The 12,109-nt window shown below is 42.2% G+C and overlaps 1 protein-coding gene across 1 annotated transcript in view; it reads right to left on the bottom strand.

Moving 5' to 3' along the window:
• LOC147684148 (uncharacterized) overlaps positions 1-11,780 on the bottom strand; it is a 160,365-nt gene extending 148,585 nt beyond the window's left edge. Inside the window, exon 1 of the mRNA XM_086942602.1 lies at positions 11,639-11,780. Within this exon, the coding sequence (XP_086798728.1) occupies positions 11,639-11,780 (142 nt within the window). The remainder of the gene's footprint in view (positions 1-11,638) is intronic.
• Between the last annotated feature and the right edge of the window lie 329 nt (positions 11,781-12,109).

Below are 12,109 nucleotides of genomic sequence, written 5' to 3'. Positions count from 1 at the left end.
AAAGTCCTTTGAATTAATTTAGAAGATTCCTGAGCCACCAGAATATACAATCAAGCAGAATCAAAATCATGTGCCCATTTTTCAGTTGGCACGCTATATGCGCATGAATTGGTATTATTTTTACAATTTCATCAGGAAACCTACAACTAGTCATAAACATAATTGGTGAACTAATGGCGGGTCAATGCCAGTAGCGGCTGGCAGTGAATGGCGGTAGAGGAGGAGGGGTGGCAGGGGGTAGACAAAATAAAAAAGTAAACATACCACTTACCTTTTCACCGGCCGCCACCTCTCCTACATCCTTGTCCTTTTCCTGCAGTCTTGGCAGTAGGAAGCGCTCGGCTCCCAGGCTCCCGTGAGACAATCACAACACTCCAATGCAGGGAGGCTTGGCATGTTCCTCATCAGTCTGTATAATTCAGCCTGGTGGGGAACAAGCAAAGTGTGCATGAGCTGTTTGGTCGGCCCAAGAGGACCAGCTATACAGTTCATGCGCACTTTGGAAGTGTACACCACTCCTCCCCCTATGTGCCAACAGCCCTGTCCCGCCCTAACCCAGCTCCGGAGCTACAATTTTTTTTTTATAATAATATTATTATCATTTTATTTTTGCAGCTCTGCTCTGCAGTGGGGCAACGCTCCTCTTTCTTAACGGAGGAGCCGCCCCTGGTCCACGCCTTCATCAGATAAGCCAACATCGTCAGTGACCATAGTAGGTACCTATCTGATGCGAAACACTGGCTCATACAGTGAACAACAAAGTATATGGAAGAGTGTAACCATCAGTGTGAGGTCACTCATTTTCCCAACGAGGGATGTGGGCTTACAAACACATCATTGCTGAGACAAACGGCGCCATAACTTCAAAGAGTGGAGATATGTTTAAGGAATAGTTTACACAATCCTCGCGGCTTGGTTTGAGAAGGCCTTACAGTGCAGTGGTGCCAACGGTGAATGGGATGGAAGAAATATACTACAACAGGACTCGCCATTACAGGTAACGGAGACCGAATTACCACATCGCTGGAGCGAGTGGCAAAGGGCTTGATTTTAAACCACTGCTGCTCACCAGACCTTACACACTATCACTCTTTTTAATCGGAAAAAAATTGCTTCTTAAATCACGCAGCTCTCCCCTTGCCAAATCACCCCCTTCCCCGGCCCACCACTGACGTAGTCAGATTGTTGCGGAGGGAAGGCGGGCCGGAAATGACTACAACTTCCCCTCAGTTGCAGCGTGCAGGTTAGCAGGCTAGTTGTTCTACCCTGTCCTACTATAAAAGAGCAATGGCTTTCTGTTCGCGCAGCGGACGCGTGCAGCGGGCGTGCCGGTGGTGCGCCGAAGGCAAGCCCGTCTGCACCCGTCCCCTTCAGAACGGGCCCAGGGCCAGGAATCTCAGCCCCCAGAATCTACACCCGGGAGACACTACTTCAACTCAGGCAGGTTACAAATACACCATGCCTCCACTCAATCTCCCTGGAGGGACGACAAAGCAACTGCACCCACTGCTCCTACACTCTTTCACCAAAGACAATCCCATCCCCCATCGAGCCCTCAATCAGCATGGCCCTGCTGAACTGCAGATTCCTGCCCAAACACTCTGCGGAAATCGACATGTTTCTTCAGGACACAGAAACAGATGTTCTGTTCCTGACAGAGACATGGTTATCCCCAAGCTCGGAGCCTGATGTTGTGCAAGCCCTCCCCCCAGGATACCTCATCCAGCGCCTCGACAGAGTAAGTGGAAAGAGTGGTGGAATTGCAATCATCTATAAAAGCCACCTCTCCTGCCGCTTACTAGATAGCCCGATCCTTGACTGTGAGAACGCCCACTTTATTATTCAACTCTCTCCTTCAAAATCCCTCTCGGGCATTCTCCTGTACCGCTCACAGGGAGCACAGGGACAATTCTGTAGCTCACTGATGGAAGCCATCATCTCACGCGCCTGCTCCTCTTCCAACTTCACAGTACTAGGAGACCTAAACCTCCACTTTGATGACCCATTGGACAAAGTGGCAGGTGACCTAACAATCGACTTGGCTACCTATCATCTTTACTTGAAAAGCCATCAAGCGACACACGTAAAAGGCCATTTTGTGGAGTGGTGTGGCTCACTGGTTAGAGGCGACAGACCCGGAAGCAGAGGTCGCCCCGGGACCAGGGTTCGATTCCCAATGCGGCAGGGTCTTGGGCCATGGTCAGCGGACTCGATAATTCTCGCCTCGGTGCCTACTCCAACCATGGGTCCCACTCAGCAACTCTGGGCAATAGCTTGCTTAATCTCTACTAACGGCCCCATCAGCGCCGGGGATGCTTGTCTTCACCTTGGAGATGCCCAGGAGGGACCATCTCACAGGGAAAGCCAGGATGGTTTCCCCAGCGGTATACACATTTCAACTTGGATAGAAAACTCATTAGATCAAGTACTGCCAAGAAAAATCTTACCTAAAAAAAATTGAACCTTCAAATCCCCTTGGTTCACCCCAGAACTCTGCGACATGAAAAAAAAATGTAAAAACTAGAACGTATATGGAGGAAGGACTGGGCCAATAACAAAAAAATAGAATACAGAGCAGCCATCGGGTCCTACAAAGCTACCCTGAAAACCACCCAGGCGGCTTTCTTCAAAAAAAAATTCAAGCCTCCGCCAACTCCTCTAGGGAAACATTCCTTATCATTTAAAGACTGCTGAAAGTCTCAGACCCACCTCCCGTCACCGACCCCTTTGGCCGCATATGTAACGAACTGGCAGAATTTTTCTCCACCAAAATTCAAAATATCCTAAAAACCCTCCCAGTCCCCGACTACCTTCCAGAACACCACCCCTTATTCCCTCAATTAATGCCCCCCACCTAGACTCTTTCTCCCTCCTCACAGTGAAGATGCTCCCCCCAATCTTAAAATTCCATTAAAAGTGGCTCCCGCCTCGACCCCGCACCTTTTAACATCCTGAAACTTGTGACACCCACATCACCTCCCCATCACAAGCTTAATAAACGCCTCCCTAGAACAGGGTACTGTTCCCCCCAACTGGAAAAGAGCCACAGTAAGAGCACTGCTAAAGAAACCCATCTGGATCCCCTAGAGCTGGGCAACTACAGGCCCATCCTTACTCCCTGTAATCAGCAAGGTGGCGGAGAAATTCGTTAACCAACAGCTCTCCGCCTTCCTTGAATCTAATGGACTCCTACACCGCTCGCAGATAGGCTTCCGGTCTGGCCAGGGCACGGACAACGCCCTGATGGCAGTTGTAGAAGAGGCACGAATGATCCTGGACTCGGATGGATCTGCAGCAGTGATTCTCCTAGACTTAAGCACAGCTTTTGATATGGTGGACCACCGTATTCTTGTCCACCGTCTAAACAGAAAAGGAGTTACAGGGTCGGCCCTATCCTGGCTCAAATCATTTTTAGGAAATAGAACCTTTCAGGTCTCCGAAGGCAACATTCGAACCAGAGCTATTCCACTCCAATGTGGGGTGCCCGCGGCTCATCCTTAAGCCCTACACTTTTGAATGTGTATATGTCCCCACTGGAGGAAATTGTAGCCCCTTTCGGCATCAATCTGGTCACGTACGCAGACAACACCCAACTCGTTGTCTCCCTTAATCAGACGGACCACTCCCTGGAAAATCTATGCTCCTGTCTCAAACAAATCTCCAGCTTGATGAGCAAATCTTTCCTCAAACTAAATGGAGACAAATCAGAGATCCTAGTGCTAGGCAATCAATCTAAATTCTCCCCCAAACCTATGTGGCCAACTTGCATGGGACCAGCTCCCTCCCCCAAAAAAGAAATAAAAAGCCTGGGTGTCTGGCTCGACCAGGACCTCACTTTTCAAACTCACGCTAGAAAAACCGCTGAAATCTGCTTTGGTCTTCTACGCACCACACAAAAAATTCTCCCCCTTTTACCCCCGTCCTTCCCCCCCCCGCCCCCACTCCATAAAACTCCTCATTCAGGGTCTCATCTTCTCCAGACTGGATTACAGGAACGCCCTCTATTTTGGCACCCCAAAATCAGTCATAAACAAACTCCATCTCGTCCAGAACTCGGCAGCTAGGCTGCTAATATGCACAAAAAAATTGATGCTCTGCCAAGCCTGCCCTAAGCTCACTACATTGGCTCCCAATCCAAGAGAGAAATAATTTCAAATCAATCTGCATAACACATCAAATTCTCCAGGACAAGGGCCCTCCAATTCTGAGAACCCTGATCAAACCATATAAAGCCAACAGGAAGCTAAGATCTGACCACCTCTTTCTGGCAAACGTCCCCAGAATCAAGAAGGCGCGGTCAGGAGTACACCTCTTTTCGTACAATGCCCCCAAGCTTTGGAACTCCCTCCCCCTTAACATTCGCAGGGAAACCAACCTATCAAAATTCCGTAAGCTCCTGAAAACCTGGCTTTTCCCCTAGGTCACATCCGTTCCCTAGCTAATTCCTCGAGCTCTGCGCTGGGACGCCCCTGGGTAGCCATGCGCTTTACAAATCCACTTTCAATTCCAATTCCACAGGTAGTCGGGCACTAAAATAAATTCCAGAGGACCTAGATAGGGACCCTTTCCAGAAGCCACGGTCCTGCTGATAATGTAAAGCCAGAGTAGACTGTGCCTTCTTGAAGGAGACCAGAAGAGGGAAAAAAAACAAATGGGGTAGAGACTCTAGGAAGAAAAGAATGCAACAAATATTTATTAGGAAGAAAAACCAAGAAAACCCAGGAGAATGCCAAGAAGAACAAAGGCTCAAAAGGACATTCCAAACTGAAACAGGAGCACCAACAGAAACAGAGGTACACTAGCTGGAGCGCAATACACCAAAAGGAGCAAAATACATCAACAGGAGCAAGGACACGCCAGCAGGAGCGAGTAGTGTTGCAACGCAAAGAAATGAAAGACTTAGCACCTTAAATAACCAAAGACAAGAAGTAATGCAACAAGTCTCCATCTTGGATAGGAAAACAATAAAGAAAATAATAGGAAAGAACGCCATTATAGAATGGTGTAAAGGCTCTTCCCTAGGCATTCTGGGAACAAGGCAATGGAACTATCGGAAGGAGACCGGCAGAAACATGGCCTCCAAAATGAAAATGGCTGCTATCATATTGGCAACACTTACCCCCGGGCACAAGTTAAGTTAATCAAGGCCCCAGCAGCATCGTATTCGGTGTCACGGTTCCAGAACAGGAACTGTGGCATTCCTGAAAGGCTAAAGGATTATCAACGGGGTGCCGTGTGAAAAATAAAAGGCATTGCTGAACACACCTGTGATGCCAAAATAGCCACAGCGGGCTGCCGCACAGCACCGCGGCATAACCGGGAGGAAATGGGAGGCACAGCGGGCTAAACGGTAGCCCGCGGCAAAGCAGATGGGAATGTTGCTAACCGGACTGTGGCTCATGGTGCAACAGGTATTGCAACACCCTCTCCTAGTGAATAATGGTGGTAAGGACTTAACATAAAACCCCATAGGAAATCATGTTAAATTAAATATTTTAAAATATACATAAATGCAATTTGGAGTTAAAATCCCCCCAAAAATAAAACATTATTTTTAATAATGAAAATATTTACACAAACTTTTTTATTTTGAAAATTAATATGACATTGACTTTTATTCAACTTTAATTAAATTAGTTTTTAATAATTCGACATATCACGTTTAATAATTATTTCTGCATTTACTTTTACTTTAGGTTGGAATTTAATTTTTAATCTAAAATTCACAAAAATACTTTTTATTTCAATTATTATATTTCAATTAATTACAAAATTAATTCAAAAGTAGGTCTGTTGTGCTGTAACTTTTTTGTGTATACATTCAAAATAAATATATACATTAGTTTACATTAATATTTAACATAAAAATATATGTATCATTTTTTGTGTTAAATATTCCTTTTAACGTTTTCTTATACTTTGCATAGGTATAGGACACAGCTGTGGTGGAAATTTCCCTATTTTAATTAACTTAATTTTAAAAAAATGTCCTATGTAGTTTTGTTTTAAGTCCATATTCCACTATTTTCTATGCTAGGGTGTTGTAGTATCAGTGGTTGACCATTTGTGGTGCTAGATGCACTACTGTTTCTTTTTTTAAGTAATAATTTAGAATTTAGAATCTCAACTTGGCCCAACCCCTTTTTACTGGCTCCACCCCTGTTTACTCAAAAGTGTAAGAGTAAATTGCATGTGTAAATTACTCACAAGTGTTGGTTCTCCCAGAGGTAATGTCAATCTTACTTGGTAAGAGGAATCCAGTGACAGTAATGTTGGAAAGCCTAGGTGTCCCAGATATCCACCTTGAAATGGGCGAAGGAAACACATTAGTGAGCACTTTTAGGAGGAAACTAGCAGGAGTGATAATCCTTAGTGCTTGAGGAACAAGGGATCTGTTGTGCCCTTTCTAACGTCCCCAGAGGGTATCAACCTCTTCCTGTACTTATACAGAATCTGCTAAATAAAGTTTGGCGGCTGAAGGTAGGAATTGACCTAAGATGGTGAATGCAAGGGCTAAAAGCAAAAATAGCCGAGAACTATGGTCAGAGTCCATGTAAGCAGGGAAAAATATTCAGTGAGTCACCTACTGGTGGATTGGGTATTTTTCTTAGAGGAAAGGAATATCATACGCCCAGTTTAAAAAAAAATTTAATATAGTCTAGAGAAATGGGATTAAACCTGGGATGTGGATTAAGGATCAGTATATAGCAATTGCCATCGGCCAATATTTGACGACAAATTGTTTCGTCCTATGCCAGGATTTCCCCTCCCTAGAAGTCCTAAATATGGACATTGAGGTGATTCTTGAACTAAGAGGGGTAAATGTAGACCAAATTAGGAGGATGCGCTGTGGCTGACATTGGCCCTGAAAATTTAATAAATAGGGCCTTTTAGTGAGGCTGGACCGGTTTAAGTTTTGACAATTTTGATACCTATGGCGTTGCACAATGCACTTTACTCGCTATAAATGAGATTTTATGCTTACGTCTCAATAGGGTCAATTGTTTTTTCAGCTGAATTTGTTACGTATGCCAGTAAAAGTGTTTTTCTGTAGATTTACTATGATGTCCTTGCACAAGGCATTTTAAATATGTACTGTGCCTTTTCCGCCTTACGCTATGTTGGCCTGGTACAATGTAATTGTTTTACTTAAGCATTTGAAATGAGTCTTGTATACTTATAATTATATTGTTACACTATACACTTTACTTGTTATCATTGTGATTTTATGCCTACGCTTAAATAGGCCTAGCAGTTCTTTTCACCTGAATATATTATGAATGTATACCTGTGAAAGTGTTTTGCTGTCGACTCACTTATGATATTCTTTTAAAAGGTATTTCAAATATACACCGTCTCTCAGCCGGTTTATGCTACCAGACATGGCGCAATGCACTTGTTGCATAAGCTTATGTAATGAGTCTTGTTGGTGGTTAAACTGATGCCCTTTAAAATAATTTGATATGTGTGGGATGGTATGCAACGGTTACCACGCATATTTTACAACGCGGTACCGTTAGAACGCTACTTTGACCACGCAGGTCGTTACAACGAAATGCGCTGGGGGGCGCTCCAGGATAGTAAATACTTTAATTTACTATCCAACTCCTTTCCCTAGAGTCCACAGGGACTGGAGTTGGAAAAGTAAATTAAATAATTTACTATCCAGCGCCCCTCCACGCAAGTCGTTGTAACGACTTGCGTGGTAAAAGTAGCGTTGTAACGGTACGCGTTGTCAAAGTACGCGTGGTACCGTCATACATCCGTGTGGGATAAATGGGTTGTAGATCCACCCAACATGTACTTTAGTTGAGAAGATATTTGTATATACTGTTTTATACCTGTTTTAGATATGTGTTGCTTGTTGGTTGTACTGATATGATTAAGTTCTATCTTGGAGATTTCATGATATTTTTAATTTTAATATGTAATGTGTTATATTTTTGTGTGAATTTATTTCTTGGAAACAAAAAGAATCTGACTCTGACATGTGTAAATTACTCACAAGTGTAAATTACCTTTGTCAATAGCCCTGAAAGTTTATAATTCCTTCCGAAACACATTTTAAGTAATATTAAGTAAATCACTTCTACATGTGGCTGTAGTTCAAAATCAACAATAACACGTATAAAGAGTGCAGTTATCTGATACAGAAATCTAGCACTGCAAAAATTATAAACACACAGCCAGAAATATCTTATCTCTTCATCTGCTAATGATTGTTAATTTTCCTGGAAAAGAGATGAAAAGCTAGCTATCGCTTTCGCTGTTTATAGATAGTATGTGTAATTCTGCTCTGAAACGTGCCTTTCACAAACTCTGCTGGAGGCAATGTAATGTAACACCCAATTGAAAGAACTTATCACAGTAATGATGTGATTCAGTTTTCATATTACAGATCCAATGATGTGACAAGTACATTGTAAAAAGAAAGTTAGAGCCACTTTTTGTACAGTTGGTGTATTACTGGCCACCATGTATTATACACACAATAAAATATCCCCAACTGTAGGTTATGAGGATAAGTCACAGGGGAGGTGTGTTATAAAAAACTTTTGATTTACTTAAAATCTCTTTTATGGGGGTACCCTATTTTAAAGACTATTGGCATGCCCATCAGTAATTACTGAAGCAGGTAGGTGGTCTCTAGAGGTTAATAGAGTAGTCAACATATTATAATGTTATGTTTACCACCCTTTTTATCCCAGTCCAATGAATTTTCCGATTAAATCTTTTTATTCTCAAAAGTTGTCTGAGCGAATAATTTAGGTCTCACTTTGCACTGTATTGTTAACGTGTTACTATTGTATTTCTCCTTTAAAATGCAATAAAGATATTTGAACTAAAAATATTCAGTTTAGGAAGTTGAATTGATGTCTGCTTAGTACCCTTATTTTAGTCATGAAAATGTTTTTTTTTTACTGAAGAGCATTATCTTAAATACACATGTTGGATGCTTGATGTCCACTTGTTTTGCAGTAAGTGCCAGAGAGTGTAAGTTTGTTATTCTGGGTTGTGAGAAGAAATGTCCTTTCTTTTCTGTGGGAAGTTGGACTCCACAGAGGAAACGTGATCTCGGCTGCCCTGAGGGGTGTGTAACCCTAGGAGGCGCCACCTTGCTTGTGAGGGAGGCTGTCTCCTGGTCCTTTCTCTCAGAGGAAAGGCCATTATTCCCTCCCGGAAGCGGTGAGCTGGGAGTGAAGTGCTGGTGTTCAAAGAGTCCACTGCTGCCCCTGGGGCTGGTGCACACGAATGTATTCCTTTTTTTTCAGAGTGCTGAAAAATGCGGCTTCTTATCAACAATAACCTTTACCTACTACTATCCCAATGCCCTGCTACATGGAACTTCCTTCTTCACACCCGCACTTTGTCAGGATGTCACGCCGCCCAACGTGACCTTCAACGTCACTTCCTAATTATGACTTCCATTTCTTTGTGCTTCTTAATCGAAAAGGGCCTGGCAAAATCATATTTTTAGTTGGCTTACATAAATTATTTGTTATTTAATTCTTAATTTGTAACTATTCACATGTTACTGCTGCGGCTCCTTTAGCCAGCTTGATCATGAGTCAGCCAGTGGGGGGAAGAGGGCACATGAGTGTTGAGGGATCCTGTTTGCTGAGTATCGGAAAAAAAATATTAATAATAATAGATAGATAGATTGATAGATAGATTGATAGATGGATAGATAGATAGATAGATAGATAGATAGATAGATAGATAGATAGATAGATAGAGAGAGAGAGATAGACATATAGATAGATAGATAGATAGATAGATAGATAGATAGATAGATAGATAGATAGATAGATAGAGAGAGATAGAGAGAGATAGAGAGATAGATAGAGAGATAGATAGATAGATAGATAGATAGATAGATAGATAGATAGATAGATAAAGAGAGATAGAGAGAGATAGAGAGATAGATAGAGAGATAGATAGATAGATAGATAGATAGATAGATAGATAGATAGATAGATAGATAGATAGATAGATAGATAGATAGATAGATAGATAGATAGATAAAGAGAGATAGAGATAGATAGATAGATAGATAGATAGATAGATAGATAGATAGATAGATAGATAGATAGATAGATAGATAGATAGATAGATAGATAGATAGATAAAGAGAGATAGAGAGAGATAGAGAGATAGATAGAGAGATAGATAGATAGATAGATAGATAGATAGATAGATAGATAGATAGATAGATAGATAGATAGATAGATAGATAGATAGATAGATAGATAGATAGATAGATAGATAGATAGATAAAGAGAGATAGAGATAGATAGATAGATAGATAGATAGATAGATAGATAGATAGATAGATAGATAGATAGATAGATAGATAGATAGATAGATAGATAGATAGATAAAGAGAGATAGAGATAGATAGATAGATAGATAGATAGATAGATAGATAGATAGATAGATAGATAGATAGATAGATAGATAAAGAGAGATAGAGAGAGATAGAGAGATAGATAGAGAGATAGATAGATAGATAGATAGATAGATAGATAGATAGATAGATAGATAGATAAAGAGAGATAGAGAGAGATAGAGAGATAGATAGAGAGATAGATAGATAGATAGATAGATAGATAGATAGATAGATAGATAGATAGATAGATAGATAGATAGATAGATAGATAGATAGATAGATAAAGAGAGATAGAGAGAGATAGATAGATAGATAGATAGATAGATAGATAGATAAAGAGAGATAGAGAGAGATAGATAGATAGATAGATAGATAGATAGATAGATAGATAGATAGATAGATAGATAGATAGATAGATAGATAGATAGATAGATAGATAGATAGACTGTTTTATGGATGGATGTATGGATGGATGGATGGATGTGTTGGGTGGATGTATGGATGGATGGATAAATTAATAAATGAAGGCAGCTAGAGGAAGCAAAGGAAGCAGAGCAAGAGGCCCAGGTCCGTGGCGCCACAGTCTCACGAAAGGCTGTGTGCTCAAAGCATGGACACTGGTTTGTGAGTCTACACCGAGGAACAGGCAGGTGAGCCGAGTGACTTTGGTTCTCACCTTGGCAGGACTAGACAGTGAAGGTGGCACATCGGATGATAATGGACGAACCCCACACTGCTCTAAATCAGTCAATGCAGCTCTGCAGTCATGAGTAATCAAGAGCCATATTTGGAACCAGTTTGCGTCACTCTTTAATCACTCATGGTGGTGCAAGAGCAACGCAAACCTCATGTCAGACTTTTTAAGCCATGCAAATCGACTTTGCATGGCTTTGAGTGGTTTCAAAAATCCGAAGTAAAGAAAAGCAGCACAAATCGCTAAGGTGAGTTCTTCTGCCCTGGCTAGGCATTCCGTGGGCGTTGCGTGGGTGTTTCCATGCAACTCCAATGGGTTTTTAATGCACTACCAGATTTACAAGACTAGGAATGTGCCTAAAAGATACGCATCCCCAGGTGAGGCGTAATGAGGAGAAGTATCTTTATTTCTCCTCGATTTTTCCATGGTGCAAGGATGCCTGCATTGGCGTAGGCAGCCAAAGCAGCGGTAGTGAAAGGGAAAAGGACAGGAATGCGCCATATTGCATAAATGTGGCGCATTCCTGCCATCCTGCGTCACTGATTGCCTCGTACCTGGGCGCTTCAGTCTTAAGCCCTGAAGCGCCCAGGGTCGAGTGTCAATCAGTGACACTTCTTCACAGAGTGGGGTTGGGTCAGCATTCTCACAGACTCCATCCCTCTCTGTGATGACGTTGGGACTGCTGCTTTCCCTCATTGGTGGACAATGAGGGAAGGCAGCAGTCCCAAGCCTTCTGGGACCTCCATGGTAGAGCTGCAGGTAAGTGTGTGTGTGTTTGGAAAAAAAAATGTTTGGTGCCTGCATATGTGTATGTATGAATCTTTGGTAATGAGTGTTGTGAATGGATATGTTTGCGTGTGCGTGTGAATGCATGGCTGTGAGTGTTTATGTGTGCGTGTGAGTCTCATCCGTCCCCTCCCTACTAAACTTAACAGGTGTTCTAGTTTAGCCTTGGAAACTATGTAAAACGTTTTACTAGCCAATAAAAGGCCTGCTCCAGTGTTAAAGGCGTGAGCCGAAGGTGA

This window comes from Lissotriton vulgaris, chromosome 11 (assembly GCF_964263255.1).
Source record: "Lissotriton vulgaris chromosome 11, aLisVul1.2, whole genome shotgun sequence".
NCBI lineage: Eukaryota > Metazoa > Chordata > Amphibia > Caudata > Salamandridae > Lissotriton > Lissotriton vulgaris.
This window is presented reverse-complemented; position numbering and strand designations above follow the sequence as displayed.